The 25,569-nt window shown below is 51.9% G+C and overlaps 10 protein-coding genes; 5 read left to right on the forward strand and 5 right to left on the reverse strand.

The window, feature by feature from the left end:
• Positions 1-106: 106 nt before the first annotated feature.
• On the reverse strand, positions 107-1,350 carry RCC_02505 (probable sorbitol dehydrogenase; the record flags this gene model as incomplete). XM_023767795.1 has 3 exons in its annotated part: positions 107-424; positions 478-1,245; positions 1,297-1,350. The coding sequence occupies 3 exons, from the start codon at positions 1,348-1,350 to the stop codon at positions 107-109; spliced, it is 1,140 nt and encodes a 379-aa protein (XP_023623563.1).
• Positions 1,351-1,586: 236 nt separating this feature from the next.
• On the forward strand, positions 1,587-2,430 carry RCC_02506 (probable dehydrogenases with different specificities (related to short-chain alcohol dehydrogenases); the record flags this gene model as incomplete). XM_023767796.1 has 2 exons in its annotated part: positions 1,587-1,715; positions 1,774-2,430. The coding sequence occupies 2 exons, from the start codon at positions 1,587-1,589 to the stop codon at positions 2,428-2,430; spliced, it is 786 nt and encodes a 261-aa protein (XP_023623564.1).
• Positions 2,431-3,556: 1,126 nt separating this feature from the next.
• On the reverse strand, positions 3,557-4,751 carry RCC_02507 (uncharacterized protein; the record flags this gene model as incomplete). XM_023767797.1 has 5 exons in its annotated part: positions 3,557-3,910; positions 3,967-4,097; positions 4,154-4,204; positions 4,260-4,267; positions 4,321-4,751. 5 exons carry the CDS (start codon positions 4,749-4,751, stop codon positions 3,557-3,559), a joined length of 975 nt encoding a protein of 324 aa, XP_023623565.1.
• A 1,145-nt stretch (positions 4,752-5,896) lies between these two features.
• Positions 5,897-7,600, forward strand: RCC_02508 (uncharacterized protein; the record flags this gene model as incomplete). XM_023767798.1 has 2 exons in its annotated part: positions 5,897-7,348; positions 7,400-7,600. The coding sequence occupies 2 exons, from the start codon at positions 5,897-5,899 to the stop codon at positions 7,598-7,600; spliced, it is 1,653 nt and encodes a 550-aa protein (XP_023623566.1).
• A 664-nt stretch (positions 7,601-8,264) lies between these two features.
• RCC_02509 (related to monocarboxylate transporter) lies at positions 8,265-9,688 on the reverse strand (the record flags this gene model as incomplete). XM_023767799.1 has 3 exons in its annotated part: positions 8,265-8,365; positions 8,425-8,563; positions 8,618-9,688. 3 exons carry the CDS (start codon positions 9,686-9,688, stop codon positions 8,265-8,267), a joined length of 1,311 nt encoding a protein of 436 aa, XP_023623567.1.
• A 3,886-nt stretch (positions 9,689-13,574) lies between these two features.
• RCC_02510 (uncharacterized protein) lies at positions 13,575-16,442 on the reverse strand (the record flags this gene model as incomplete). XM_023767800.1 has 2 exons in its annotated part: positions 13,575-14,777; positions 14,934-16,442. The coding sequence occupies 2 exons, from the start codon at positions 16,440-16,442 to the stop codon at positions 13,575-13,577; spliced, it is 2,712 nt and encodes a 903-aa protein (XP_023623568.1).
• Positions 16,443-17,052: 610 nt separating this feature from the next.
• Positions 17,053-17,898, forward strand: RCC_02511 (uncharacterized protein; the record flags this gene model as incomplete). The annotated part of the gene is made up of 1 exon (XM_023767801.1): positions 17,053-17,898. The coding sequence occupies one exon, from the start codon at positions 17,053-17,055 to the stop codon at positions 17,896-17,898; it is 846 nt and encodes a 281-aa protein (XP_023623569.1).
• A 610-nt stretch (positions 17,899-18,508) lies between these two features.
• RCC_02512 (uncharacterized protein) lies at positions 18,509-20,262 on the forward strand (the record flags this gene model as incomplete). XM_023767802.1 has 2 exons in its annotated part: positions 18,509-19,906; positions 19,960-20,262. The coding sequence occupies 2 exons, from the start codon at positions 18,509-18,511 to the stop codon at positions 20,260-20,262; spliced, it is 1,701 nt and encodes a 566-aa protein (XP_023623570.1).
• A 297-nt stretch (positions 20,263-20,559) lies between these two features.
• RCC_02513 (uncharacterized protein) lies at positions 20,560-21,672 on the reverse strand (the record flags this gene model as incomplete). XM_023767803.1 has 3 exons in its annotated part: positions 20,560-20,862; positions 20,973-21,108; positions 21,161-21,672. The coding sequence occupies 3 exons, from the start codon at positions 21,670-21,672 to the stop codon at positions 20,560-20,562; spliced, it is 951 nt and encodes a 316-aa protein (XP_023623571.1).
• A 2,016-nt stretch (positions 21,673-23,688) lies between these two features.
• RCC_02514 (uncharacterized protein) lies at positions 23,689-24,539 on the forward strand (the record flags this gene model as incomplete). XM_023767804.1 has 2 exons in its annotated part: positions 23,689-23,903; positions 23,960-24,539. 2 exons carry the CDS (start codon positions 23,689-23,691, stop codon positions 24,537-24,539), a joined length of 795 nt encoding a protein of 264 aa, XP_023623572.1.
• Positions 24,540-25,569: the final 1,030 nt, after the last annotated feature.

Raw genomic sequence — 25,569 nt, forward strand, 5'->3', positions numbered from 1 at the left:
CATGGACAGTCTTATTTGATATTTAATGCTTTCAAGGCCGCTACGAATTCACGACGCTATGCTCCGCTATACAATACATCAARGCCATCCCGGCAATTTCTGCCACTCAGTTCTCGACATCGCCGCTGTCAATGATGACCTTGATTACTAACTTTCCTTCCGCATCCTTGGTCTTTCCGGCCATCTCAAAGGCTTTCACCGCTTCTTCCAGTCCAGCAAATCGATGCGTGATGAGCTTGGAGAAGTCGGGGCCGTCTGATGATTTCATCGCTTGAAGTACAATGTCGATGCTCTCTTTGTATGTATTCGCGTATCGGAAGACACCGACGATGTCCACTTCCCGCAATGCTGCAGCACCGAGGGGAAGTGTCTGGATCGGGTGACCCATACCCACGAGCATGAGACGACCGCCTGGTTTTGTGGCCTTCACAATCGTCAGCTAAGATGTCCCCTGCACACAATCAGGGAGAAACTCACATAAATCCCAGCTTGCACACACGAGGGTACGCCAGTACACTCAAACACAACATCGACCTCCCCAACACCATCGATCTGTCCGATCTCTGCAGCAGTTTCCTTGGCAATGGTCAGACTCTCATCGATGTCCTTGCCTCGCCGCATGGGTACAGTATAGCTGGCATGTGCAAAACCATTCTGGACTGCAAATTCCAGCCGCCCAGCATCGATATCCGCGATGATAATCTTTCCAGCACCCTTCAATTTCGCAACAGCCGCACACAGCAAACCCACCGCACCAGCTCCGAAAACAACGACTGTTGCATTCTCTGGCATCAAACTTCTCCGATAGGCATGCAAGGCAACTCCAAGGGGCTCAAGCAAAGCACCAACATCCAAATTCATCTCATCCGGAAGTTTATAGCACCATTGTGCAGGATGATTGATCCTCTCCTGCAAAGTTCCTTGGAAATGAGGGAATGCCTTGCCGCTGCTTCGAAATCTCACATCCTTGCAGATGTTGTAGCGGCCTTCATCGCAACGTTGACATTTACCGCAGGGAATTCCGACCTCTAGAGCTACTTTGTCGCCGACTTGGAGGGTTGATACCGAGGAGCCGATTGCTGTGACTATTCCGGAGGATTCATGGCCGAGACTCAAGGGTTCGCGGACTTGAATGTCTCCATTGCGGAAGTGAGAGTAGTAGTGGAGGTCGCTGCCGCAAAGACCGGTGGATGCTATCCGGATTTGTACTTCTTCTGCTGCTGGAGAGGGAACTTCGCGAGATTCCTGGTGACTGTTAGTATGATAGCTAGCTTTTGGAAAGTGAGGTTAGCTTACTACGCGGAGATCTTTCGCGGCGTGGAGCACGGATGCGTGGATTTTGGTGGACATGTTGCTGACGTTCGATTTCAAGTCACAAAGAAGAAGTTGTTGAGGCCAGGAAGTTTTCACAGTTGTCAGAGTGAACGGAGTGAAAGTAGGTAGCTTCAATGTCCATGTCGGCTTTTGATCGATCGGTCGGCAAATGGAGGCCTATGATTTGTGGAGCTACTGCAGCCCACGCCGAGGGCATGAACGTTTCTCACGCAGACAGCTACTTCCAAACAACAACTCCAAATCCAACAAACATGTCGTCCATTCAGCAGCTATTCGGCCTCGATGGCAAGACCGCTCTGGTCACCGGCGGTACTCGTGGAATTGGACAGGCCATGGCCATTGCATTGGCAGAAGCCGGAGCAGATGTGCTTCTCGTTCAGGTGGGGTGATCCATTATCCGCCGCAAAAATAGACATTCATGTTCTTACTTCACTCCAGCGAGACGAATCGAACCAAACAACCAAGGAAACCATTGAGAAACTGGGTCGCAAAGCTCAGATCTATACCGCAGATCTCGCATCAAATGAATCCATGGCCGCACTCTTGCCCAAAATCCTCAAAGATGGCCACCAAGTCGACATTCTACTCAACTGCGGCGGTATCCAGAGACGGCATCCCGCACATGAGTTCCCGGACAATGACTGGAGTGAGGTACTTCAGGTGAACCTCAACGCAGTCTTCACCTTGTGCCGTGATGTCGGTGCTCACATGCTAAGCCGTGATGCCGACAAGTTTGGCCGGAGAGGTAGCATCATCAACATCGGCAGTCTCCTCTCTTTTCAGGGTGGCATCAACGTTCCAGCATATGCCGCTTCCAAAGGAGGAGTAGCACAGCTCACCAAGGCATTGTCCAATCAGTGGGCAGACAAGGGCATCACAGTCAACGGCATTGCACCTGGCTATATTGCGACTGACATGAATGAGGCTTTGTTGAAGGACGAGAAGCGGGCGGCGTCTATCCTAGAGCGTATTCCTGCAGGACGCTGGGGTAGTCCGGATGACTTCAAGGGCGCCGTGGTGTATTTGGCAAGCCGTGCCAGTGCGTATGTGAGTGGAGAGATTCTCACTGTTGACGGAGGATGGATGGGTCGGTAATCAGAGGTTTGCAATTCACAATCAATCACAGGTTCTTAATCCACAATCAATCACAGGCTTGTAATCCACATTACGACACATGCATACGTTCCAATTTCGCGTTTGTTCCTCAAGAACGAGGGACCCCTCTGCTTCTTCCTCCAGGCCAGCGGTCCGTGAAGACGCAAGTGCAGAACCATTGGAAAGATCCGAACGATGCGAGAGCGGACGAGAAAGCTCGTCTATGACGAACTGAACATATGAGCGACCTTGAGAAAAAATTTGGTGAACGACAGGAAGCACAGAACTGTCGTACGAGTAGATTGATACAGCCATTTTATCGGAATACCCAGGAGCTAATTCCAGTTGAGAGTTCAACAACATTCGAAGGAAGACATTGCACAAACAGCTGCTTATGATACTATATGCCTGCTATGGTCAACTCCACGCAATCCCACCAGTTTCTGCTCATGCGCCATCGGCCAAGCTGCCCGGGTCCGTTCTGCGTGTCACCGATGGATAATCAATTTTCCTCGAATGAGTCGCTCCACGGGGTGGCACACTTGCCTTTGGATGCCAATCCGAGTATATTGTTCCGCTCCGTGGTCTCGGAAATGTTGCGTCTGATGATTCCCAAGGACCTGGGCGGTGCTAACTTCCGAGACTACAAGCAGCAGCACCAGCTTCACAAACATTTCGTACAAAACTCGGTTGGTATATGAGGCTTGATGATCCTCGCACTGTTACCATTCATTGCTAACCACGATACCGTCAAAATTGCCGCAGGAGTATTCTGCCGCATCTCCTTTTTTGACCAGCATCTCCACTGAACGATGAACATGGCGGCTCACGAATCGKCGAATGCTTCGAGAATACATGTGACTATAAGAATACCACATTATCTACCWCCTTTCCGCATGGTCTTCGTATTGATGGCTCAGAACGTTTTCACTTCGTGGTCCGACTAAACGATTCCGGGAACGGAAGAAAGTTTTTCCAGCAAGGACCCGTGCTCAAATAAGGCTTACGCGCTGCAGATTGAATTTACACAACACACGCCACGGAAGATTATCCGCGAGAAACACAACATTCTGCAGCGCACAGACATTCTATTACGAAAACATGTCCCTTCTACTCGCAGTTCCGATCACCAGAACACAAAGACTCGCGCCTCCGCGCTCTCCCGCACTTCTTCATCTTCTGTTCCCTCCAGAATTGCCGAGGTATGCAAAGCACCAGGAGCCACACCAGTATCTTCACCGGCAGCGGAGTCGGCGAACTTGATGATGAGCACCTCGTCGGGGTTCTGCTCTGAAATGTAATACCATTTTTGCCTCTCTGGGTGCTTTGGCGGCAATCCCATGAGAGCTTCCATAGTATAGGTGGACGAGTCTTCGAACTCACTGAGAGCACGGAACTCGACTGGTACTATTTCTTTGGGATCGTTGGTTCGTGTGTCACACACCACGACGGGGTCCCGTTTCACGGGTTTGAGTGGACGCTGCGCTTGATTTAGTCTCGTACGGTGTGATCTGAGTTTCATTGTGGCATGCTTACCCAGATGCTGAATGCTGCGTAACGGGGGACCGGTTCGCCCTTGTCTACTGCGTCAATAATGTGCTGAGCTTTCTTCGTTATGTCTTTCCGGCAGGATCGAAAAGTCTCCAAGAGACCGTTGAGTGAGATGTCTACAATGGGCCGAGAATTAGTGGGACAGTATCTGTACATCAAGACGTTGACTGACCAATGTGTACTTGACGCGAAGGTTCCGTGGAGTACGCATCTCTTCCCGAGACTGGAAGTAATCAATGTTAGCTATTGTAGACTTGCCGGATCAGACTGGGACGCACTCAAGCACCTGTTTCGAATCAATGTCAGTATTGTAAGAGTTTCGGGATGTGGGAGACAGACTTATCACGAGGCACGCATTGCATGACCTGGTCCAGTTCCCCACCACGCAACTCGACTTTACCGACACCTATATCCACAGGAGCTCTTCGACGGAAGGCAACACAGTAGACAAATGCATCCCTTGCACCCGTCACCTTCATGATCAAGTCTCTCAACTCTTTGGTGTAGATCTCTTCAACATTTCCGTCTTTCAGCCATTCGTCTCCCGACAAAGCGGACTTGTGCTTGTGATAGGCGAAGCCCTGGTTGTCCAGTCCTGCAAGACCTGGCAGAATATCTGTTGCGGTGCGAATGTCATGCAACTTGACCTTTTGATCTCTGTAGTCTGCGTTTGCGGGAAGCGTGTAGATTGCTCGGTCATACGCAGTGATTGAATCGTCTGGTACGGTGAAGCGGACGGTGCCGTAGTCTTCACGTTCAACGGAACCCATTTTCACGCCGACGTCTGGACTTTGTAAGCTTCAGATTTGAAGGAGGGATTTTGACTTGTGTATCAGGAATGATATGGGCAGCGAGATGATGTAGACGAGTGGGAATGAATCGAAACTCGAGAGATTCGAGGTTTAATGCTGGAGAACTACCGTGCTCAAATATGAGCTCTTATGTAACTCGGTTTGCCAGATATTCCCATGACATCTTCAGGTCCTGGCATTGGTGGTTGTATGCTTGTAAACTTTATGTTGTCTAGCGAAGCTTTTCTCAGGTGTAGTTTAGCTCGGCGCATGGTATAGCTCTTTGCGTGGTGTGGCAGCTCTTCCTGGCGCTGATCATCTTCCTCTTGCCGGTAATCTTCGATGTACTCACCCGGGAAGATCAGTCTCAGACATCAAGTCGCGCCTTGACTGTGGCATGGATTCAAGTTCTGCCCTTGCGTGGATACTGCAGGAGGACTTCAGCGCCTCTGTGATTGCGAGATCATCAACTTCGCCTTGACTTCAACAGGCGCTTCGAGCTAAGGGTGATACTCGAGTCAAGCTCCTGCCATTGTCAGGAAGGCGGGATCCACGGGATCCAGCTCCCCTGCCTTGCGATAGCTTACCACATCTCCCCTGCGTTCTCGCTAGTGGTGACATGGATGCTGTCGCTCGGATGCTTCGGAATCTGTCAGCAGGGAAGGTACGCCAAGTGAACCCGACGGAAGAGCCGAAAGCGGGGGTGAACCCCCTGTGCGTTCGCGTTCACATGCTTGCGATGACTGTCTCAGATGGGAATGGCGCAACGCAGGGCAAGTGCCAGTACGTGGCCGCCGACGCCCCAGAGAGCGATATCTGGAAGACTGATGATGAAAATCCCGCAATCGATTCAACCCTGACAGCCGAGCCAACGGACCACAAGGCAGTAGTTGGGCGGACTCTTCATGGGAGAAGTAGCGACGATCGAGATGTGTACGAAAGTTGTTGGAGCAAAGTGTAACTTACCGACCGTTGCTGAACTCGTTCATCGACGGGATCTGGTAGTCCTTCTCCACCACTCACGCATCTCACATACCCATTGTAAGCCACTCGACTGCAGGATCCTTCGCACAACCCGTCGTATCGGCTAGAACAACAAGAACTCTCAAATCATGTTGGGCGATATGCGCGATGTTCTGTTCCAGCTTGGGCCGGCCTACACGATCCTGCTCATCGCAAGCGTATGTATGGCTGCGCTATGCTACACCCGAATTCGCACGGTCATCGCGTACCGTCGTGCGGTAGCAGTCTCCAAGGATGGCGTTGTACCCTCACCACTGATCCCATACTCTATCCCATGGTTTGGCCACACTTTGCGATTCCTCGAGAAAGGACCGGATCGATGGTACCATCGCCAAACACTGCACCCTCTTCATGGCGTCTATTCGATGGTCATAGGCGGCCAGAGGACTCACATTGTCAGCAATCCGACAGCTACGAGACATCTGTTCCGTCATGCATATACCAAAGGACTCAGCAGGGAGGCTTTCGTCCGTGACCTTTTGGTCAAATGTCTGTTGGTGTCCCCAAACGACACCTCGGTTATTAATACAGGTAACGGAAGAAAGAACCAAGAAGATGTGTTTCACAAGTACCTGGCACGGCAGGAATCCGTGAATGAGCTCACATCGACGTTTTCGACTCTCTTGATGCGATCCTACGAAGCCGTTCCAGATCGGCTCGACAATGGATTGGAGAATGTTCTGCTGTACCATTGGATCCGGAAACAGATCTTTTCCACATCGTTGAAGACTTTCTTCGGTGGAGAGCTTGTGAAGATCTATCCCCAGATCTGTGATGACATATTCCACTTCGACGAAGACTTGTGCACCTTCTTCTTTGACTTTCCGCGGATCTTCAACCGTGCTGCTTGGACTCGCCGACGGCGTATGCTGGACAGTCTCATGAGGTGGGATGCCCACATCCACAAGTTCGGCAAAAGAGCGACCCAAGACCCTGCAGATTCGGATTCCTGGGATCCAATACTTGGGTCTCGGTTCAACAAGGCCAGAATGCAGCTTTATGATGACTTCAATCTTTCSATGCAATCAAGAGCGGGCATGAATCTCTCCATCATGTTTGCATTGGCCAGCAATGTTGTTCCGGCAATCGCTTGGGTCATGTTTCATCTTCTCGCTGGACCGAATAGCGGCAATCTCCTAAGCAAAGTGCAAGAAGAATTGAACATGGCGACAAAGCCAGACGGATCCCTCGACGTGTCAGCGCTGCTCTCAGGCACGCCGATGCTGCAAAGCATGTGGACGGAAGTTCTGAGGCATTATTGTGACAACATGATCATGCGAGAGGTCGTCGAAGATACTGTCATCCCACTAGATGACCAGGGAATTAGATATTTTCAAGTTCAGAAGGGTAATATGGTTATATCTCCTTGTTGGGTTCCTCAGCACGAAGCTAAGAACTGGAAGAACGATGAGCTTCGGCAACAACCAGATTCATTCGTCCCGGACCGCTTCGTCGGGGAGCATCTCGACAGTGCAAAGGCCAATGCGCTGGCCGGAGTGCCTAATACGAAAATGTATCCCTTTGGAGGAGGAAAGTCCATTTGTGCCGGCCGAGTGAGTTCAAAAGGCCTCATTCAAACCCACTCCAGCTGACCTCGATTTCAGTTGTTCGCCAAAGAGGAAGCGATAATTGCCATCGCACAGACACTCTCGACGTTCGACTTCACAGTCCATGGGTTTGTCGATGGGAATGGGAAGCCGAGGGATGAATTTCCGGGACTCAAGCCATCTCTGCCTGGCGTGGTTGTATATGCTCCTGACGGCGACTTGTTAGTTACAATTCGAAGGCGAGTGCCCATGGCGTAATCTTTTGGAGGATGTTCCTCCTGTTGGTAATCTTGAAGCACTCTGGCAAGTTGAAGGGACGCCTTTTGTGTGAGATGATGTCGGAAATGGACATCTTCAGGTCCAAACTTGGTGGCGAATCGGACGTTTCCATCTTTTCATCCCGAACAAGGCCTCCGCTCGTGCATTGAAGAAATGGTTCAGCTTCTTGTCGTATCACGGTAACAGTATTCACGTGCCAGCCCGGTGAGAATAGCGAGGAGAGAAGCCGTGATTGTGTAGTTGGGGCATTCTATGTAAGAGCCATCAAACTGGCGGCGTAGGGCTTGGTCGGGCTGGCGAGGCCTCAACCGGCGGCGTAGTTAGGGCTCAGGTGATTTGTGGCGACTAATTGGAGTTGGTGACGATTCTAGATAGGTTCACAACGCTGCATACGGCAAAGAATACGGCAAAGGGCAGGTGAGCTAAACTACATGGCGTGTGTAAGGAGGTTAGCTTAGATTAAACAAGTAAGGCGCGTCCCCTTCGTGATCAGTAATCAAATCGTTCCCTACCTGCCGTCGTACCGATGCGAGGAGAAAATGTACAAGGGTAGTCGGGAACAACTCCGAGCAACTACATTCCGCTCCTGCCCCAACATTCTTCCATCCCCATTCATCGAAGCTGGCAAGGCAAGAGCAACGTCTCAGGAATTCACAAAGAGAATCAGGCCCGTCTGGGAGAATCTGCAGAGGATCATGCAGACGGTTCCCAGAGCAAGCGATGTTCCGCTGAATATCCATACRTCTAAGGTACACCATGAGGTTAGCGGGGCAGTGTTTACGACCGCAGGAGTTCCCACTCACACATGAAGCCATTGGTCTRGCTCAAGATTGCTCCACAGACGGGACTACCGACCAGAACTCCAATCGCTGTCAATCCGAATGCCATTCCCATTCTGGTACCGACCAACTTCGGATCGGGCGTCATCCGGATTATCGTGACCTACGAGATGCTTCAGCGATGGACGTTGCGTCGGTACTCTGCTCGTCTACTTACCGGACTGAGTGCAACCAATGATCCGGACCAGAAGCCATACATGGCTGCCACAGCAAAGACGGAGGCCGTCGACCGCGCGACTATGAAGCAGTAACAGCTGGCAACCGCCGCCATGTAGGACACGATAAACGTGTTGAAGATACCGACACGCAAGGCAAAGGCAGGGGGTATCAGACGACCGAGGAAGGAGCCAGCATTGATGGCCGTAACCACGTAGAATCCGAGCTGGGTCGACGTTGATCCGGTCTCGATGGCGTACAAGTTGGCATAGTAGTATGGAGCGGCCAAGCCAATCATGGTGAGTAGACCGCCTAACAAGTATGAGTTGAAGCTGAACTGTTTCAGGGCACTCCGATCGATGAACTGTCGGCGACGGGTTGATGGCGCCATGCCCACACTCATGACGGCCGATGAAAAGACTGTTGTCACCAGGGCGAGGAACCCCAAGATCCTCACGGCCCAGGGAAAGCCGATGTTACGATGCTCCAAAAGGCGACTGAAAGCAACAGAGTAGACGATTCCGCCTATGCCCGTTCCTGCGCTTGCCAATCCCATGGCCAATGCCAACTTCTTCTGAAAGAATCGACTGGGAAGGGACGCCGCTGGAGTGAACATCAATCCCCACCCAGTTCCGATACACAGTGCTTGTGATAGAAAGACTTGATAGTACTCCTTCGCAAAACTCAACGCCATCCATCCAAGAACGTCCAACAGGCCGCCTAGACCCAACAGATAGTTGCCATATCCCGCATCATACAGAGGACCAGACAGAAAGCCGACGAACAAGGCCAGGAAGTTCTGAACGGAGCCTATCCACGCGATTTCATCTGGCGAGTATGACGCAAGCAACTCCAGCGAGTAGTATGTCTGGAACGAGCCGAAGGCGTTGATGGCTCCCCATGAGTTGAACCAGACGAAGAAAGCGCCCGCTACAATCAGCCAAGCTCGGACACCTCCATCCGGGATATCGACATTTCTTTCTGGCAACGTTTGAGGGAACCCTGCTTCTGGAAGATCATCCGAGTCCTCAGGACGAGTTGGAGAGCTTTTTCTTGGAGTCCCGAGAGCCATGAATGGTGTAATGGATCTGGAATACGCCGGTCTGAGATGGCTTTTTCACCTTCTGGTGTCCTCCTCTCGATTACCTCCGCCAACTATATTCTACTAGTCACCAGACTAGACTAGAATCAGTCACGCCAAGTTACGATTACAGCCCCAGTCCTGCATACGGGAAGCTGAGCGGGAAGTCCGAACCAGCCCACGTCAATTGTCGTCAGACAGAATGGACTGTGCAGATTGGATGGAAACCTCCCTGTTTCTCTAGCCCGCTTCCTGTATGTGGGACATCCTCCGTACGTCGCTCGAGGGAATTACCAGGTCAAGCGAGCATTCTGGCGCGCGATTTAGTGGATTCCAGGATAGCAGGACGATGAGACATCTGGTCAGTGATCGTGTTCCTTCTACCGTATGGCCGGCAAAAGCGCGGGAGTTGCTTCAGGCCAGGCGCGAACCTGAGAACAGCTATGGACAGGGACAGGGAAGTGCGAACCGCCGATTCCTGAAGCTATTCATTCGCAGGTTATACCGCGAATCCGATGTGAATCCGAGTTAGGGCAGCGAGCGGACACTCGCGATCGCAGCTAGCGCAACAGTTCTCCGACGAGCCCTGTTGCGAAGACAGCCCAAGACGGTGCGAAAACCCCATGCCTTGAGCAACGCTTGGAGGGGCTCAATCCAGCGTCTGAGTTTTTGAAGGGATGGCATGCCTTCCAAAGAAAGAGCTGCAACCTGAGCTCTATCTCAAGATTTACAGACGGTTAACCCAGCATACAAGAAGCTCCAACAAGAAGGCGAGACGATTACTGTACAAGGCCGTCAGGGCATTTCGTCCGCTCCGCTGGAAGTTTCGAGACTGCTCACGCTTCGAATTGGTCAGAGACTCTTGGCATTGAGTCGACAGGTAATCACGGCACTTCCCGTACACTCGGGTTGTATGGCTACAGAACCCACATTTTCCAAGCTGGGGCAGCGACATCACAAAGAGCAAGGATCTGGGCGGGGGAGCAACCTTAATACAACTCAACCGCATGAATCGTTCCGACGACGACCCGACAACACTCGAGTAATCTTGTGGGAAGGTCTATCCCCGGTCCCCGTGTATATACCAACGGAGCAAGTGGTCGGCCCTAGGGTTTGCTTCTCGCAGACAACGCATCAGGTATTGAGGGGCCGACAATATCGCTAACGTTTACAGGGAGAAATCTGCACTCTCAACGAGTTGTTAGCGTTCTAACTGCTTTGATGTCCAACAACAAGGGAGGCTTCAAAGGGTGTCCTCTGCTCACGTAGGGGTACCTATCTACCTGTGGACCCTTCTTTCTTCCTATGCACATCACTCCGCACCGCTCCCCCGGACTGTATCTTTTGTCGGTCCTAAGGGCTCTCCCCGGTCACGCCGTGCGACGCTGATCTCGTATGCCCGACGATGAGGCGAGACGGCCGCTTGGCACTTGCAACCGATTTGACAAGTTTCTTGGAGAGACTAGTGTGGGGCGGAGGAAGCTCACCGCACTCCTCACCGCGTAAACACCCCTACTGGCACCGCGTTTGGTCTACACTATAAGCCCGTACCAAGACGGAGTATCCCAGTACTCGTACAGCTTACGCACTACGCTCGCAAGCACAGTTCGAGCTTGAAGMGTCGTGGTCGGGAGATGAAGACCTTGCTCAAGCGTAACCTGCACATGGAGGCATGGGCGAGTATACCCTAGTCTAGAGCTTTTGAGCAATCTGCTCTCCATGTCGAGACCACGAGCACAATGTCAGAGGAAGCCTTGCTCCTCTGGCAGGGTTTTCCGTATGCGAGTAGCCTTCAGTAAACCTTCTTCACACCCGGGTGGGGATAACGAGCATCCAACGTACGTCCTCATCTCAGGACCATCCCGCTCGAAAGCAAAGGCCAAGTCTATATATTCCATCGAAATCGAAAGCTCCTCTTTTGACGGTATCATTGATGCATCATGATTGACATCCTATTTCTAGATGCTGCAGCCAACTGGAGATGGCACGTTGTGTTTTTTGGTGCTGTCGCATCGATCGGATGTGCCATCATCTTCACGACATTCAGGAAACGGACTGACCCATTGAAGCACCTCGCTCGGTATGAGGTGGTCAGCGGAGGCACAAAGAGCAACCAATTCCCCACAGCAGAAGCGCTGATGAGGTATGGCTACATGAAGGTCGGTCGATTCCAGGCGTTTGAGTGTATGTACTGCCGCTGAACAAATTGCAGCATCGCGATGAGCCCTTTGTTGTTGGTGGTAGTTGGCGTCGCTGGGACACAGTCATTGTTCCACCAAAGGTGTTTGATAGTATCAAGAGCTTGCCAGAGAACGAGAYGAGCTTTTACGACGCTCTCGATACGGTGCGTCCCAAGCCTTTCACTACAAGCATCCATATGCTGACCATCTGCAAGCGATTTCTTCATCAGTACACCACAATCAAGGTCCCTGAAGAGGGTGGCGWCACTCCAATGCTCAAAGCATTGGCTATCGATCTTCCAAGGCACTTGAGTAAGCATTGCTACTCGAATACCGAATGCAATACATAACTGACACATATACAAAGAGAATTGCCTGCCTGATATCGTCGAAGAAACAGAGTATGCGTTTGCAACGCATCTACCCAAGTGCGATGAGGGTTCGTTGACAGCAAAAGTATCAGTATCGTTCGATGTCTAACATATCAACAGACTGGGTTGCAATCCACYCCGAACAGCTGCTACCGCGAATTTTGGCCTTGGTTTCCGGACGAATTCTAGTCGGTCTTCCTCTCAGTCGCGATCCCGACTTCGTCGATTTGAAACTCGGTTTCTTCAAGAACAGCTTCATAGCCATGTGGCTCCTGGGCGCCGTCCCGGCTCCGCTGCGGTCTTTGGTTGCATCGCTATTACCACCTGTCTGGAACTTGAAGAAGGCCCACGTCAGGATGCAACGCATCATGGAGCCGTTCATCAAGGAGAGACAGAACGATCGAAGCCAAGGCAAAGAGTCCAAGTCTGATCTGCTCACTTGGGTCATTAACAACGCTCCGGAACACTTGAAGTATAATGTCAGGTGAGGCATGACAAAAGGACAACATTCATGAAGGTGAATTCCGAGCTAATACAATGTAGGTATCAAGCGCACGCACAGCTCATCACAAATGTGGCATCGATCCAGTCCCTTTACGTTGCATCAAGTCATCTTTGGGCCGACCTTTCTGCACACCCTGAGTATATGACGACGCTTCGAGAGGAGTGGGCCAGCCTGTTGAAGGAAAGCCCAGACGGAAATATCACTTTCGAGGCGATGCAGCGAGCCTACAAACTCGACTCCTTCGTGAAGGAGAGTGCCCGCTGCAACCCTTCTCAGCTAACAACTTTAGAGTATGTTCTGCGCCGAGATCTCGTTCTGAAAGATGGTACACTCTTGCCTAAAGGAACCTACTTTGGGGTCGCCGCCAGCCAGCTAGGAGCCGACCATACTCTCTACAGTGATCCGGAAACTTTTGACGGGTTGAGATATGAGAAGCTACGAAGCCAACCCGGGAACGATGGCAAGTTCCTTTTCACCTCCACAGGACTGGATCAGTTGTCGTTTGGATATGGACGACACCCATGTCCTGGAAGGTACTATGCTTCTCACGTCATCAAGATCATGCTGGCGAAGCTTATTGAGACTTATGACATCAAACTCCCGGATGGCGAGGGTCGACCGAAGAACATTGAGAATTGGATCGCTTTGCGGCCGGATAACAAGGTGCCGATCTTGATCAGGAAGAGGAAGTCGTCGTGAGTAATCTGGTTGTAGCTTTGCCTCGCGAAATGCAAGATCTATCAGTTGTCGTTGAATGCTTGCTTCGTGCTGGACAACAATCTATGCCTCAATCGAGTGTTATCTACAGACTTTTGTATRCATCATATGACAGCACCATGCCTCCGTAGCATCTGCACGACTGTCTTCGCTTGATCGGAATGCGGCCAGTACATAGCCGCTTCCAGTGCAGTCCCGTACTCTGCTCCATCTACAGTCACATCTGCGCCACATTTCAGCAGTATGTCCACAGTGGTAACATGACGATTAAAGCATGCGACCTGAAGGGGCGTGCTCTTCCCTTCCCAAGCTCTTCGATCAATCTCTGCACCTCTATCGCATAGCAATTGCACTATATGAGAGTGTCCGGCCTTTGCGGCTATCCAGAGAAGGTGGCCATATCGACGACTTGAGAAGTGGAGGTCCGCACCTCTATCAAGCAGTACTCTCAYGGTTCGGATGTGGCCCAAGTATACTGCGGTGCGGAGTAGACGACTGTATTTACGCTCGCGGAGTAGAGAGTTGGTGTGCTTGTCGAGAAGCATCTGGACCAAGACACTAGCACCATCTTCGGTGGCTAGTTCGAGAATGCTGTAAGCATATCCATCCAACTTGGCGATGTGCGTGACTAGCAGCTCTAGGACCTCCATATGTTCGTTTGCCAGCGCCCACGTCAGGAAATCGAGGCAAAGCTCATCTTTGATGTGTCCCTCCCAGCGGTACTGTAAGAGAAGTACCATGACGAGCGTGTATCTTGCATTCAATGACATGTTGATGAGAGTGTTGAGCCGCTCCTTCTCCAGGCTCCCCTCACTATCGTCACCGAGTAGCAACAGCTCGATTTCTGTTGGCTTCCTGTGGGCGGTTACGGTGCCAGTCGCCTCAATATAACGTCCTGGCGACGAAGTGAAGCGCTCATCGTGCTGGACCGCTAATTCAAGAAGACGATATGTGCTGGCTTCTGCAAAGATGCAGAGCGAGTCAATCGATGCATTGGCAAATCGCTCTGGGTCTGCAAGCCGCGCAGCAGACATCCAGATTTCCGGGGAGAAGGAGGCGACAAACTCATCTTGTTTGACACTGCTCTGATGCGCATGATAGAGAACACCGTGAACGGCATAGCGCAGAAAGGGAAGCTCTTCGGACGACGCGATATCCATGCTGTTTCTCTTCGCCGCCGATATGTATGTTTGACAGCAAGCTTTGAGTCGCTCGTGACTTCGCCCAATGGGTTCTCCTACTCTAGTGAATCTCCAGCCATCATTTTGAAATAGGAATGTGCGAACAGACTCGTGCACGAACTGGACCTAGGGAGATGGAAAGAAGGGTTAGCAATGTTTTAGACAACAAGGTAGGAGGAACGATTGGAGGCGCTTCCTCCAAGACGCTGGACGTTCGTCAACGCGTAGGGGCTCCTTTCTGGTAGCGTCTTTCGGTTGTCTTACGCCATGTGCTTGACTTACCACTGGATCCGGACCGTGCGTCACCTCTGCAAGGCCTCTTGAGGTGTGCAGTATAAACTTGGCCATTGCGTCGCGCGAAGGATACCCGTCCTTGGATGGTGCGACGACTGAATACTCGAGATCGCTTCGAATCGCATAATACAGCTCCTGACAACGAAGCGGCCGTGATGCTAGCATTATCCACTCTAACAACCTGGCGACTTCCTCGCGATCGCCATGACTTGAGTCCAGAATGCCCTGAAAAAGGTCGTTGAGGTCATTGGGCATTTCACGAAGCCGCTGCCGCAATGCGTAGCTACGCCCTCGATCAGACTCCTGGTTGAGAATCTTGATGACCAGAACGACCCACAAGAATACGCCTGCCGCGCGCTCTTGCAACTCAGCTCTGATCCTCTGTTCGTCAGATGTGACGATTTTGAGCCTGGCACTAATGTATCTCTCGATGTCTCGTCGATGACCCGCCTCGTCATCGAGAACAATTTCAAGAGACCCATCAATGGTAACATGGGGATAGTGTCGGCTTGCAATGCAGACCCAAAAGCGAACGCCTACAGCTGCGGCTCGCTCAATAAGTCGTTCGAAGAAAGCGGCAATCTCCCGAATCTGAGCTGCATCGCATTCGTCGAGAGCATCAATGTAGCAAGTCAAACGAGCATCGCCTATGCCCAGCACGCCGTYTTCGAATGTGGCTTGTAAGACGTCCAGTGGCCATTGCCACCCGTTCTGGGCGGGCTTGTTATRCGCAAGAAGCCAAGGTCGATGCCGCTTCTCTCTGTGCTGTGAGACAAGCTGATGTACGAGGGAGCGATACATCCCTTCGGCCGATCTTTCCAAAACATCTCCGCGTGCGTTGAAGAAGAATTGGATAATGATGTCTTCATTGCCAGAATCATCCTGTTTAACGCTTTCATGCTGAGCTCTCCTTCGWTCGAGTACTTCGGCTCTTCGGGTAGCTTCCACTTGGGCGCGTTGGACCGCAAACTTCATGAGACTTGACTTGCCGGCACCAGGCTTACTCCTGATCCAAAGGCAGCCATTATTCTTGTTGCGCGCGTATCGATGGGTCCATTTCTTGAATGCGGGATTCTCCGATATCCAGTTACATGTTTCAGTAAGAGCCGTCTGGGTGGTGGCATATCGAAAGTTAATGTCTTGAAAAAGCAAGGATTCCATTGCTTCTTCTAGAAGTTTTCTTTGCTCCTCCTTCACCCGGTTTCGATGCTCGCGTTCTTCCCGCATCTCACAGAAAAGTGGTCCCTCCTTTGACATCTCTGTAGGGACGGCAGGTGCACTGGGATGATGGTTTACCACATTGCCATAGAAGATGTTTCCATTCACTATCTTGGCACGGTCGTTGGCGGTGATGTGCTCAAAGCTTTGCTCGGAAAGACGTGTAGACAGATCCCGTGGTGATGTCTCAAGAGGAGTCAGAGAGTGCGAATTGACCGACCTGTCTGAAGAATCTCGCACCCGCACTGGAATCGCAGAGCTCTCTCGCTTCGGCATCATCACACATCTAAAGCCTCGTGTAAATAAAACATATAGCGAGAAATGAAGAAGAAAGATGCGAAAGAGTGCTTACCGCCCGGTACAGGATGTTGTACGGTTCCAGTCTAGCCAGATGAGGTTGCAGGACTGAGTGAAAGAAGCGGTGTGGACATCGGTGCCACTGTTCTCACCCAATGAACCCACAGCACGAAGCTCTGATCAGCTCAAACATGCGGTCGTTATCCGTCTGGTCTCTTGAGTTGAGTGGATTCAATGAAGCAGCAGTACCTAGATTGTTGCCTTCCGCGACACGCTCTCCAGCGAAACTGGCGGTGTACCTTGCCGGAATGTGGCGTTCTCGACCTCGTACCCCATTCCGACGCAATGAGTAGGATGTCTACCACGCAAAATTCGCTTCGTCCAGATTGATGAGGCATCGTTGAGATGATGGCGGGATGCCTGGTAAACAGACAAGTAACTAGATGGATCTGAAGTTGTAGCGTCGATGATGTCGACCTAGCGGGCCCCACTCTCATCTGCATAATACCTTACCCATCCGTTCATCTCCATCACCACAGCGTCTTCTCCCAGCAATGTCATTCGACCTCATGTACCGCTCACCGCATTGAACATGGCCGCCAGCGCAGCAGGCTCTGCGCAAGCCCCTAACAAGCTGTCGCCCACCGCCAACACGCAAGCCAACAGACTCCCGGCCCCAACGCTCTTCGTCGGTCCACCGTCCCGTAATGCTTCCTCGCTCTCAGTTGTGCGCGGAAACACGCACGATCAAACTTCGAAATCTTCTCGCGATCCCTTGAGCCGCCAGCAGAACGAGGGCGAGAGCGACAAGATACCAAAGGACAAATCTAGCAATGTGCCGCCTCTGCAGAAGGCGAGCGCGAAGCGAATAGAAGCGCAATGGAAGGAGATGCAGAGTACGCTCAACGAGGTCGAACTCACTGCGCAAAGCTCCACACACGTCTTTGGACAGAGCCATGCTGCGGCGCTAGACACGCTTCGACTGGCGCAGGTGGAGCTCGCCCGGGCATGGGGAAGGGGAAACGAGGAGCATGCTGGCGACGGTGGGTTTTCGCAGCAAGACATCCATCGCTTCAAAGGCGCGGACGATCTGGCATTTGATCGAAGCAATGCTCACAGGAAACGGGGCGGTACGGAAACGTCTGCCTCAACAGCACTTTCGGAAGAAAGCATGGGTAGCGATCCGGGGCTCAAGGGAGGGAAGAGTCAGCTCGAAGACGAAACGGCGCAGGATATCAAGCTCGCGAGCGAGCGGAGGGCAGCTAACGAGGCGTACTTCAAGAAAGTCGATGGCGGTGTCAGGGACGTGGTAGCGAAGCTCGAAGCAGTAGCCGAAGCAATGAGAGGCGTAGAGAGTGAGAGCAGGAGTCTGTGGAGCAATTCTGAGGAAAGCTCTACGGTTGCGAGGGACGACGGGAAGGGATCTGGTAATGGATGAAGTGGTAAGAAGATGCACACGAACTTACGACCACACATCTCCCAACAATCCCATTGAGGCAACTTCTCTGGTGATTCGGCCGTCCTCTCGTCAGCTTTACGGGCAGCTACAGCAGCTGGGACACTCCAGTCCGCCTTCAGCAGGATACGCCCATGCCACAGGCATCGCAAAGAGCTTGCTGGGCAGGCTGCAAGCCGTACGGATCTGCCGGCCAGGCCGCGTGTGCCGCCAACACGAAGGGTTACATGTAGAGCACACTATGATAATGATGTAGCAGCTGTTCCACATGTAGATAAAACCTCCCAAATGGAGTCCATCTACACAATCGAGGGCTCAATTCGCGATGGTCTTCGACCGTCACGCTTGAGCCTGCTATGCATGCAAGTTGGTATATAGCCTCTTACTCTTCGGCTTTGAGCCGATTAGAGTTCCCATGAAAACGCGCTAGTCACGCGCGACTCCAACTTTCAAACAACCCGACGTTCTAGACACAACTTAACCTGGAAACATCACACCTTCGACATTGCCAGATATGCTGGCGTAAGCGCCTGTGACACCCTGTATGGGTGCTCCAAAATTCCCCTAATACGATTGACACCAAAGCGCGGCCATGGCACTTCTCCGCTCGCTTCCTGCGTTTCGCAAAGGGGGCGCATCGGCACTTCGACTTCAAACGTGGCACAGCAGACCTGCAGCGCCATTACTTCAAAGACGGCACCTGGGACTTGTGGGACCACAATTACCAGGTCCGCCGGATGAACCTGAAGACGAGCCTCCCGGGAAGAAATCTGGCAAAAGTAATGGCGATGATGGCTTCTCCTGGAAACCTACCATGTTCCGGATGGCTGAGTCTGCATTGACCACTTTCGCTTCAGTCGCGATCCTGGGTATGGTTGGTGTTGGCTATACCATTTGGTACAAGCGACATATCATAGAGAAGATGGAGAATGCATTCAACCCTGGCGACCCGGTGCTAGACTTGGCCGCGACTAGTAAGCAGGGCTCTGCTACCGGCGGAACCATCCTACTCGACGAGGAGAAGCACCGCGAGCATTGGGTATTGCGTGAAGAGCAAAGCCTCATTGATGATATCGTTGCTGGAAGAGCTAGGGGCCAGTATCATCTTCTGGTCGGCGAAAAGGGAACTGGAAAGTCTAGTATGCTGATTGACGCCATGGCCAAAGTGGATGGCGAGGGCTGTGCCATGTTTGACGCTCACKCCAATCCCGAGATCTTTCGCATTCGATTAGGAAAGGCATTGGACTTTGAATTTCATGAAGACAACATCGGCTCTCTGTTTTCCATCCGTGGACCTCGTGATGCAGGCGCATTACTCGATGTTGAACGAGCATTCAACAAGTTGGAGAAGGTTGCGATGAAGCGTCGCGAGAAGCTTGGAAGACCGCTCATTATCATTCTGAACTCCATGCACCTCCTCCGCGACGACGACGACGGGAAAGATCTGTTGGAACTGGTACAGCAGCGGGCAGAACAATGGGCGGCAAGCAACCTCGCTACCGTCATCTTCAACTCCGACGACTACTGGATCTACGAGCGTCTAAAGCAATACGCTACCCGGATGAATGTGATCCGCATCCTCGACCTCAACAAGGAGAAGTCCATCGCTGCTTTGCTCAACTACCGCAACAAATACAGGGGGGACAGTCCTCCCAAGTCACTTTTGGAACAAGTCTACGATAAAGTTGGCGGTCGTATGTCTTATCTGAATAAGGTCGCAAAGTCGAACGACATGCTCAAAACCGCAGAGGATATCTGCAGGTCAGAGAAGACGTGGTTTTTGAACCAGTGCTGGATCCTTGGGGCCGAAATGGACGACGACGTGATGGATCAGCAGAAGTATGCGAGTGCTGCGATGGTTCTGGCAAGGGCTCTCGTGAACCTGGAGAAGGAAATGGACTCGACGTATGATCCTGAGCAAGGACACATTCTGCCTGAGATTGCACTGCACAAGTCCAGGCAGATTATGACGAGAGCAGATTTCATAAGGGTGTGTACTTCTCGCTTTACTGGATATTCATTACGCTAATTCGCGTGCAACAGAGCTACGACGCCATCAACATTTTCGCCATTGACAGCAATGCCAAAGTCCGGGCGGATTCCGTACCTATGATGAATGCGTTCAGGGAGATCTGCGCCGAGGAAGGATTCGACGATTATCTGGAAGCCACGCTGGATCGCATCAGTGACATTGAGTCCTTGGGCCGTACAAGGGAGCTGACAATCAAGGATCTGTGGAATAATGGAAAGTACAGGGTCAAGACGGAGAACTTCAAGGGGCAGGCGACGGGAGGCCTGACGTTTGAGGTTGAAAAGCCGCCGGAGGAAGAGGAGAGTGAAAGTTAGGTATGTGAAGACAGTTGTGTATTTACGGTGTATTTCCTATCAGTCTCAGTCTATTGACATCGTGGACCGTCGAATGATTCCGCACGGTTTTGGAGGATCCAATGCCATTGATGGAAGTTGAAGTGACGCTCGTTTGGGCATATCGCTCCTCGGGCCCTTCATTCATCAACTGAACGTCCTATCTTTACGAAGCTGTTCTTCTTCCTTTACGACGCTGTTCTTTTTTCTTGCGTCAAAGGCCTCAACGAGTCGCTAGCAAAGTCGCTCTCAGTGTGGCATGAAGATCATGTTTCCTCGTCAAGATTGCTCGAAGAAATCCTCGCAGCTAGAACAAACCAGCAGGCCACACACCTTGCATCTCGAAGCTCCCTCGCCCATTGGACAGGCTTTGAAGCAGCGGTTGCATTCGATCAGCTGCAAGTCGCCGTGGAAGAAACCGTCCTTGGAACCGCGCCACTTTTTGAACAGATGGTGACACGACCACACCTGGTTATATGCTCCTTCTTCTGGCTCGTCTCCGAAATTCCACTCGTGCCAGCGTTCCGCGCCGCCAGCGTCAAGGTTTTCCGGCTCCGCTTGGTTGTCGCCACTGCCGGGCATCTACAAGGATAAAGGGTTTAGCAACGTCTTTGGTAACGAGGATAGGTATGTATGCTAGGAGGTATTTCCGCTGCCACAGCATGACACAGCGGTCGAGAGTGTGTGCTTACCTGTGCGTTAGATTCTTCGATGGCTGTCCCGTCGATGACTTCCTCGTTGTCTGCCCCGGGCGCACCGCAAGCCCCCTGGCAGACGTCGATACTCTGTCCGCAGGTCCAGCAAAACCCAGCGCCGCACCGGCACACGCTGTCATATGTCAGCGGACACATAAAATATCGGTTAGAATGATGATAATTACACATGGCTGCATCCAAACATCTTTTTGACTCCTTGGCCGCAGCGTGGGCACCGCTTGTACCCAAACTTTTTGAGCATGGCCAGCTCTTGCTTGCGCTCAGTATCGTCGCATACATGCCCCCACTCTGCGACCTTGTCGCAACTTCCACACATCGCGATCCGACACGTTGGACAGTTGATCAAGGTGGTGTGATWGGCAAGAACATGGTCGTCGGTCGCTTCAGACATCTCGTGGAGACAGAGATCAAACAGTCCATCTGCAGCTTCTGCGACAGGGTGATCACTGCCATAAAGGTGGGCGTTGTTCTTTATCAGTTGTACATCACGTGTGAATTCCTCCACGGACGTGTATGTATCGATCTTGGCTTGGATGTCTCTGAGATTGATGGATTTTTTCATTGCCAGCGTATGTCCTGAGACGTTGGTGATGTCAAGCTCCTCTCGAAAGAACCGCGCAAATGGGCTGGCTTCCATCTTGCTGAGAAAGTTGATCAGAAGTTGGCGAAGAGTCATTGTTGTGCGAGATCTGCTCTTGATCATTTCTAGTTTGCGTTCGGAGAGAAAGACGCTGCATGAAGGGCTTGGACAGTACGTCTTCGTGGGTGCTGCCCATTCTTCAAATCGCGCACGGTATTGATGGGCATGCTCATCCGAGAGGTGTGGCAATACAGTGTGGATGTGTATCAAGGTACAGCAGTGGACTGGAAACATTGTCGGGTCTTGCACGGCCCCCACAAATCTGTTCACCAGGCAGTCACGGCAGTAGTCTGACTGGCAAGGACCGCACGCGCGGATGAGCTTGTCGGGATCCGTTTCGTAGCAGCAAATGCACGCTCGCTTTTCCGGTGGTGGAGCCGCGACGGGGTCGGCGGCATCGAGCTGGCCATTTTCGGCCATGCTTGGAAGATCCATGATGGTGTGCACTGTGATCTGGTTAGCTTGGGCGCTCTTTTGATGAATTCGAGGTGCGTGCGGTGGTTGTTGCGATGCAAATGGAAGGAAGGACGCGGAAGCCTAGAAGCGAAATTTAGCGGCAACAGAATCTCGGAGTATGCCACAATTGAGCCTCTCGCTGCTCCGAAATGAGGTCATGCGGATGAAGCGCCCTCACTAAGCGGAGCGTTGCGATGCCATCACGGGAACAACAAAGTGAACAAATGGCAGATTGCTCCGGCGATTCGTTGCGACTATCGATGCGTGACTGAGGAATTGTGCGACGAGAGAGTCCCAGCGTACCTCAGCGCCATACTGTTTGCGAGGAGACCAAGCATATGGCGAGCAATCAGATGTCTCTGACGATTCGCAGTGGCTCCCAATGTACCCTGCGGAAACGTGAAGCGATAGGGAGCCGCCTGCCTCAACAACATGGAATCTTCGGGGGAGATGYAACGAGAGGTCTCCAGCGTACCTCGGTGGTGTGGAAACTGCGAAGATATTGGTCGGCAACAGACCTCAGGGATTGAGTCTCCTCGATGTACCAAGGAGAAAAATTGCAGAGGGCTCCAAATTAAATCAGCGCCTTGAAATTGCGAGGACATTGGGAGCCGTCCTGAGATGGACAATCGATCACACCAGGTCAAGCGATTGACGCTGCCGTGTGGGATCATGCAGAGACATTGACCAGAGAAGAAGCATACTTGTACTTACATGAAGCCTCTCATCAAGGGAAATATGTAGCAGAGCAAACGATCATGGTAAGGATCACTACCAACCTCAACAGGATGTCACCTCGGTTTCGAGACTTACTCTGTTATGTAAAGGTGTGCATCGGGATGCAGCATGATCCCGATACCAAACGCAATCAAGAACAGTGAACTGAGCCATGTGTGAGACTACGCCGTCTGCTCGCATCAAACTTGAGTTGCGACGAGCATCCGCAAGTTCGCATGCGATGGAGATGTTGCTACACGCGTAGCACACACTCTGTCTGTCCACGGTTCCAGTCCGCAGCAGCGAAGTCAATCCTCGATCTGACAGCACCATGATACCCAGCAGAGAGCCTCAAACCGTAGGAGGTGGCCATCGATCGTGCAAAGGACCGTGTGAAGTAATACAACGCAACTCGTCATCGTAATGGAATGGAATCCATTGGTGAAGGTGTCYTTCAATTCGTGTAATCGCGCAATCGCGCAATCGTGCATCGTACATCTCTTCTCGAACCGCTTGCTGTCGCGCCATTATGCTCAAGTGTTTGGGTCGGCGAATGGTGTGCAGCATCTCGTCGCGTAGAATGCGTCTTGTAAGTCGGGAGAGCGTCAAGTAGGCGAAGAAGTTAGCCGGTTGAGATGAAGGGGCTGGGACTGGGACAGACACCCATTCAGTTCGAGAACTTCACTTCGACCCACCACTTGGGACGCACGTTGTAGGAAAGAGGTGAAGTGAAGTCGCAAGCGGGCGCAAAACTCACCGAAAGTCAGCGCGCCACACGACCACGACTTTCTACGCCGACGAGCTTACTTGTACTACCTTACCGTCCTCATCAGGTAATCACACACTTGAATACTCTCAATCCGACGCATCCCATCAACAATGGCCGCTGAATTGGATCATGTAGTGATGCTCTTGCCTTACGAGCTCCTCAAAGCCCCTCCATCATGGATCACAGACAATTTCTTCCTATCTCCTGGCGGAACTCACGCCGATCAAAAGACGGAGAATAGACTTGTACTATTCAAAGATGGAACATATTTGGAGCTGATAGCATTCATTAATGATGATCCAGTGAAACGCAAAGGTCATTGGTGGTGAGTTTCGGCGATGACTCTCCTTCAAACACAGGATTTGACAGCCATGTTTCAAGGGACAAGCCGTATGGAGTCGTGGATTTTGCCTTTACCACGAAGGACGAGAAGTTTCCAACACTGCCCGCAATCAGGAGGGGGCTGTCGGAGACTGGAACAGACATCTCCTATTCGGATCCCCAAGAGGGCGGAAGGCTGACACCTGATGGAGTGGAGTTGCAATGGCGTGTCACATTTCCAACCAACATTGAGCGTGGAAATGTGCCATTTTGGTGTCACGATCTAACACCACGGCAACGAAGAGTTGCCATTACGCCAGAAAATACTACGCATCCTTGCGGGGCGCTGGGCATGGCCGGTGTGCGACTGCGAAAGGCGGGTTCCGTCTCGGGTCTTGCAAAGGCTTTCTCCGCCATTCTTGACAGTTCTTTGAGTGATGACGGCCACTATGAGATCCGTGTACCACATGCTAGCTCCACCGAAAAGCCATCCATTCGAATCCAGGCGGAGCCGGATGGAAACCATGGGAAGAGTGACCCGAGTTTGGCGCTTGTGATACGGACTTCACTCCAGGTACCGGACATTCATCAACACATTCACGATGGTGTGGCGTCGATTCTTTTCGAGCAAGCCACATGAAAGGCATTGATACAGCGTTTCGACCCGACAGGATGGAATGCGCGGGCCGGTGAACCATCGCTCCGCAAGGTTCTTGGCCAATCCGTTCGAGAAGATGCAAAGCGCGTTAGACCGCTCTTTGGAGATTGATTGTTCCACTCCGATGCGTGGAGAGACAGTAGTCACATGTGACAGAAGCCCTAGATCAGGAGCCATTGTGAAGCAGATGCAAGGCGTAGCGTACAGTACTACAAATCGATCGCGAGTCATCACAGAGATCTCCTTGCGTTAGATGCAGATGCAGGTGTGCCCGCCAAGTTCCGACCACGTCCCACCGCCATCAGTGGCACCATCGTTGGAGCAAGCCAGGTCTCTGGGTCTGGTTGATATTGCAACGGCGGTGATGTCCCCACAAGCCGTTGAGCCAGGCGTGTGTCAGGCGCGGAACATCGGCAATGTCCACCACACTACTGCAATGTATACAAGCTTGCAGATCATGCGTCTCGGGTTTTGGTCAATGGTAGCACGATAGATGGCACGTCCCAAAAACGGATGGCTGCAGATTGATTGATCGATCTGCCGGTGTAGCCCACCACAGACTTGCACTGCGGTGAGGCAGGAACCATGGGCGTGTCTGAGGGATATTCCGATCAATGAGATGTTTTTGGAGAGTCTGGTGCTTTGAATATGTTGTCAAAAGTGTCCGTCAAATCGATACAAGAACTTGGGGTATCTAGTTACAACAAACGGGAATCGCTATGCCCATGATGCCGTCGCAAGCATCCAAAGGAAGAACGATTATTTTCCAACACCTAAAGCAAATGTGTTCAGACAGCCAAGATGTGCCCCAGAAATCGCACGCAACTGCGTGTCGCGAAAAGGCTCATTTTTTGACCACCCAAAACGCCAATGAACAATGCTGCCCGATGTATACATGCTGTTGCCCGCCAAATAACGAGAAAATTCCAATCAAATACGCCTCCGGGGTGTTGCCACCCGTGTCTGTCTTTCCCCAACGCCGTAAAATGATCCAAAGTCGTAATGTATCGAT

This window comes from Ramularia collo-cygni, assembly GCF_900074925.1.
Source record: "Ramularia collo-cygni strain URUG2 genome assembly, contig: RCC_scaffold03, whole genome shotgun sequence".
NCBI lineage: Eukaryota > Fungi > Ascomycota > Dothideomycetes > Mycosphaerellales > Mycosphaerellaceae > Ramularia > Ramularia collo-cygni.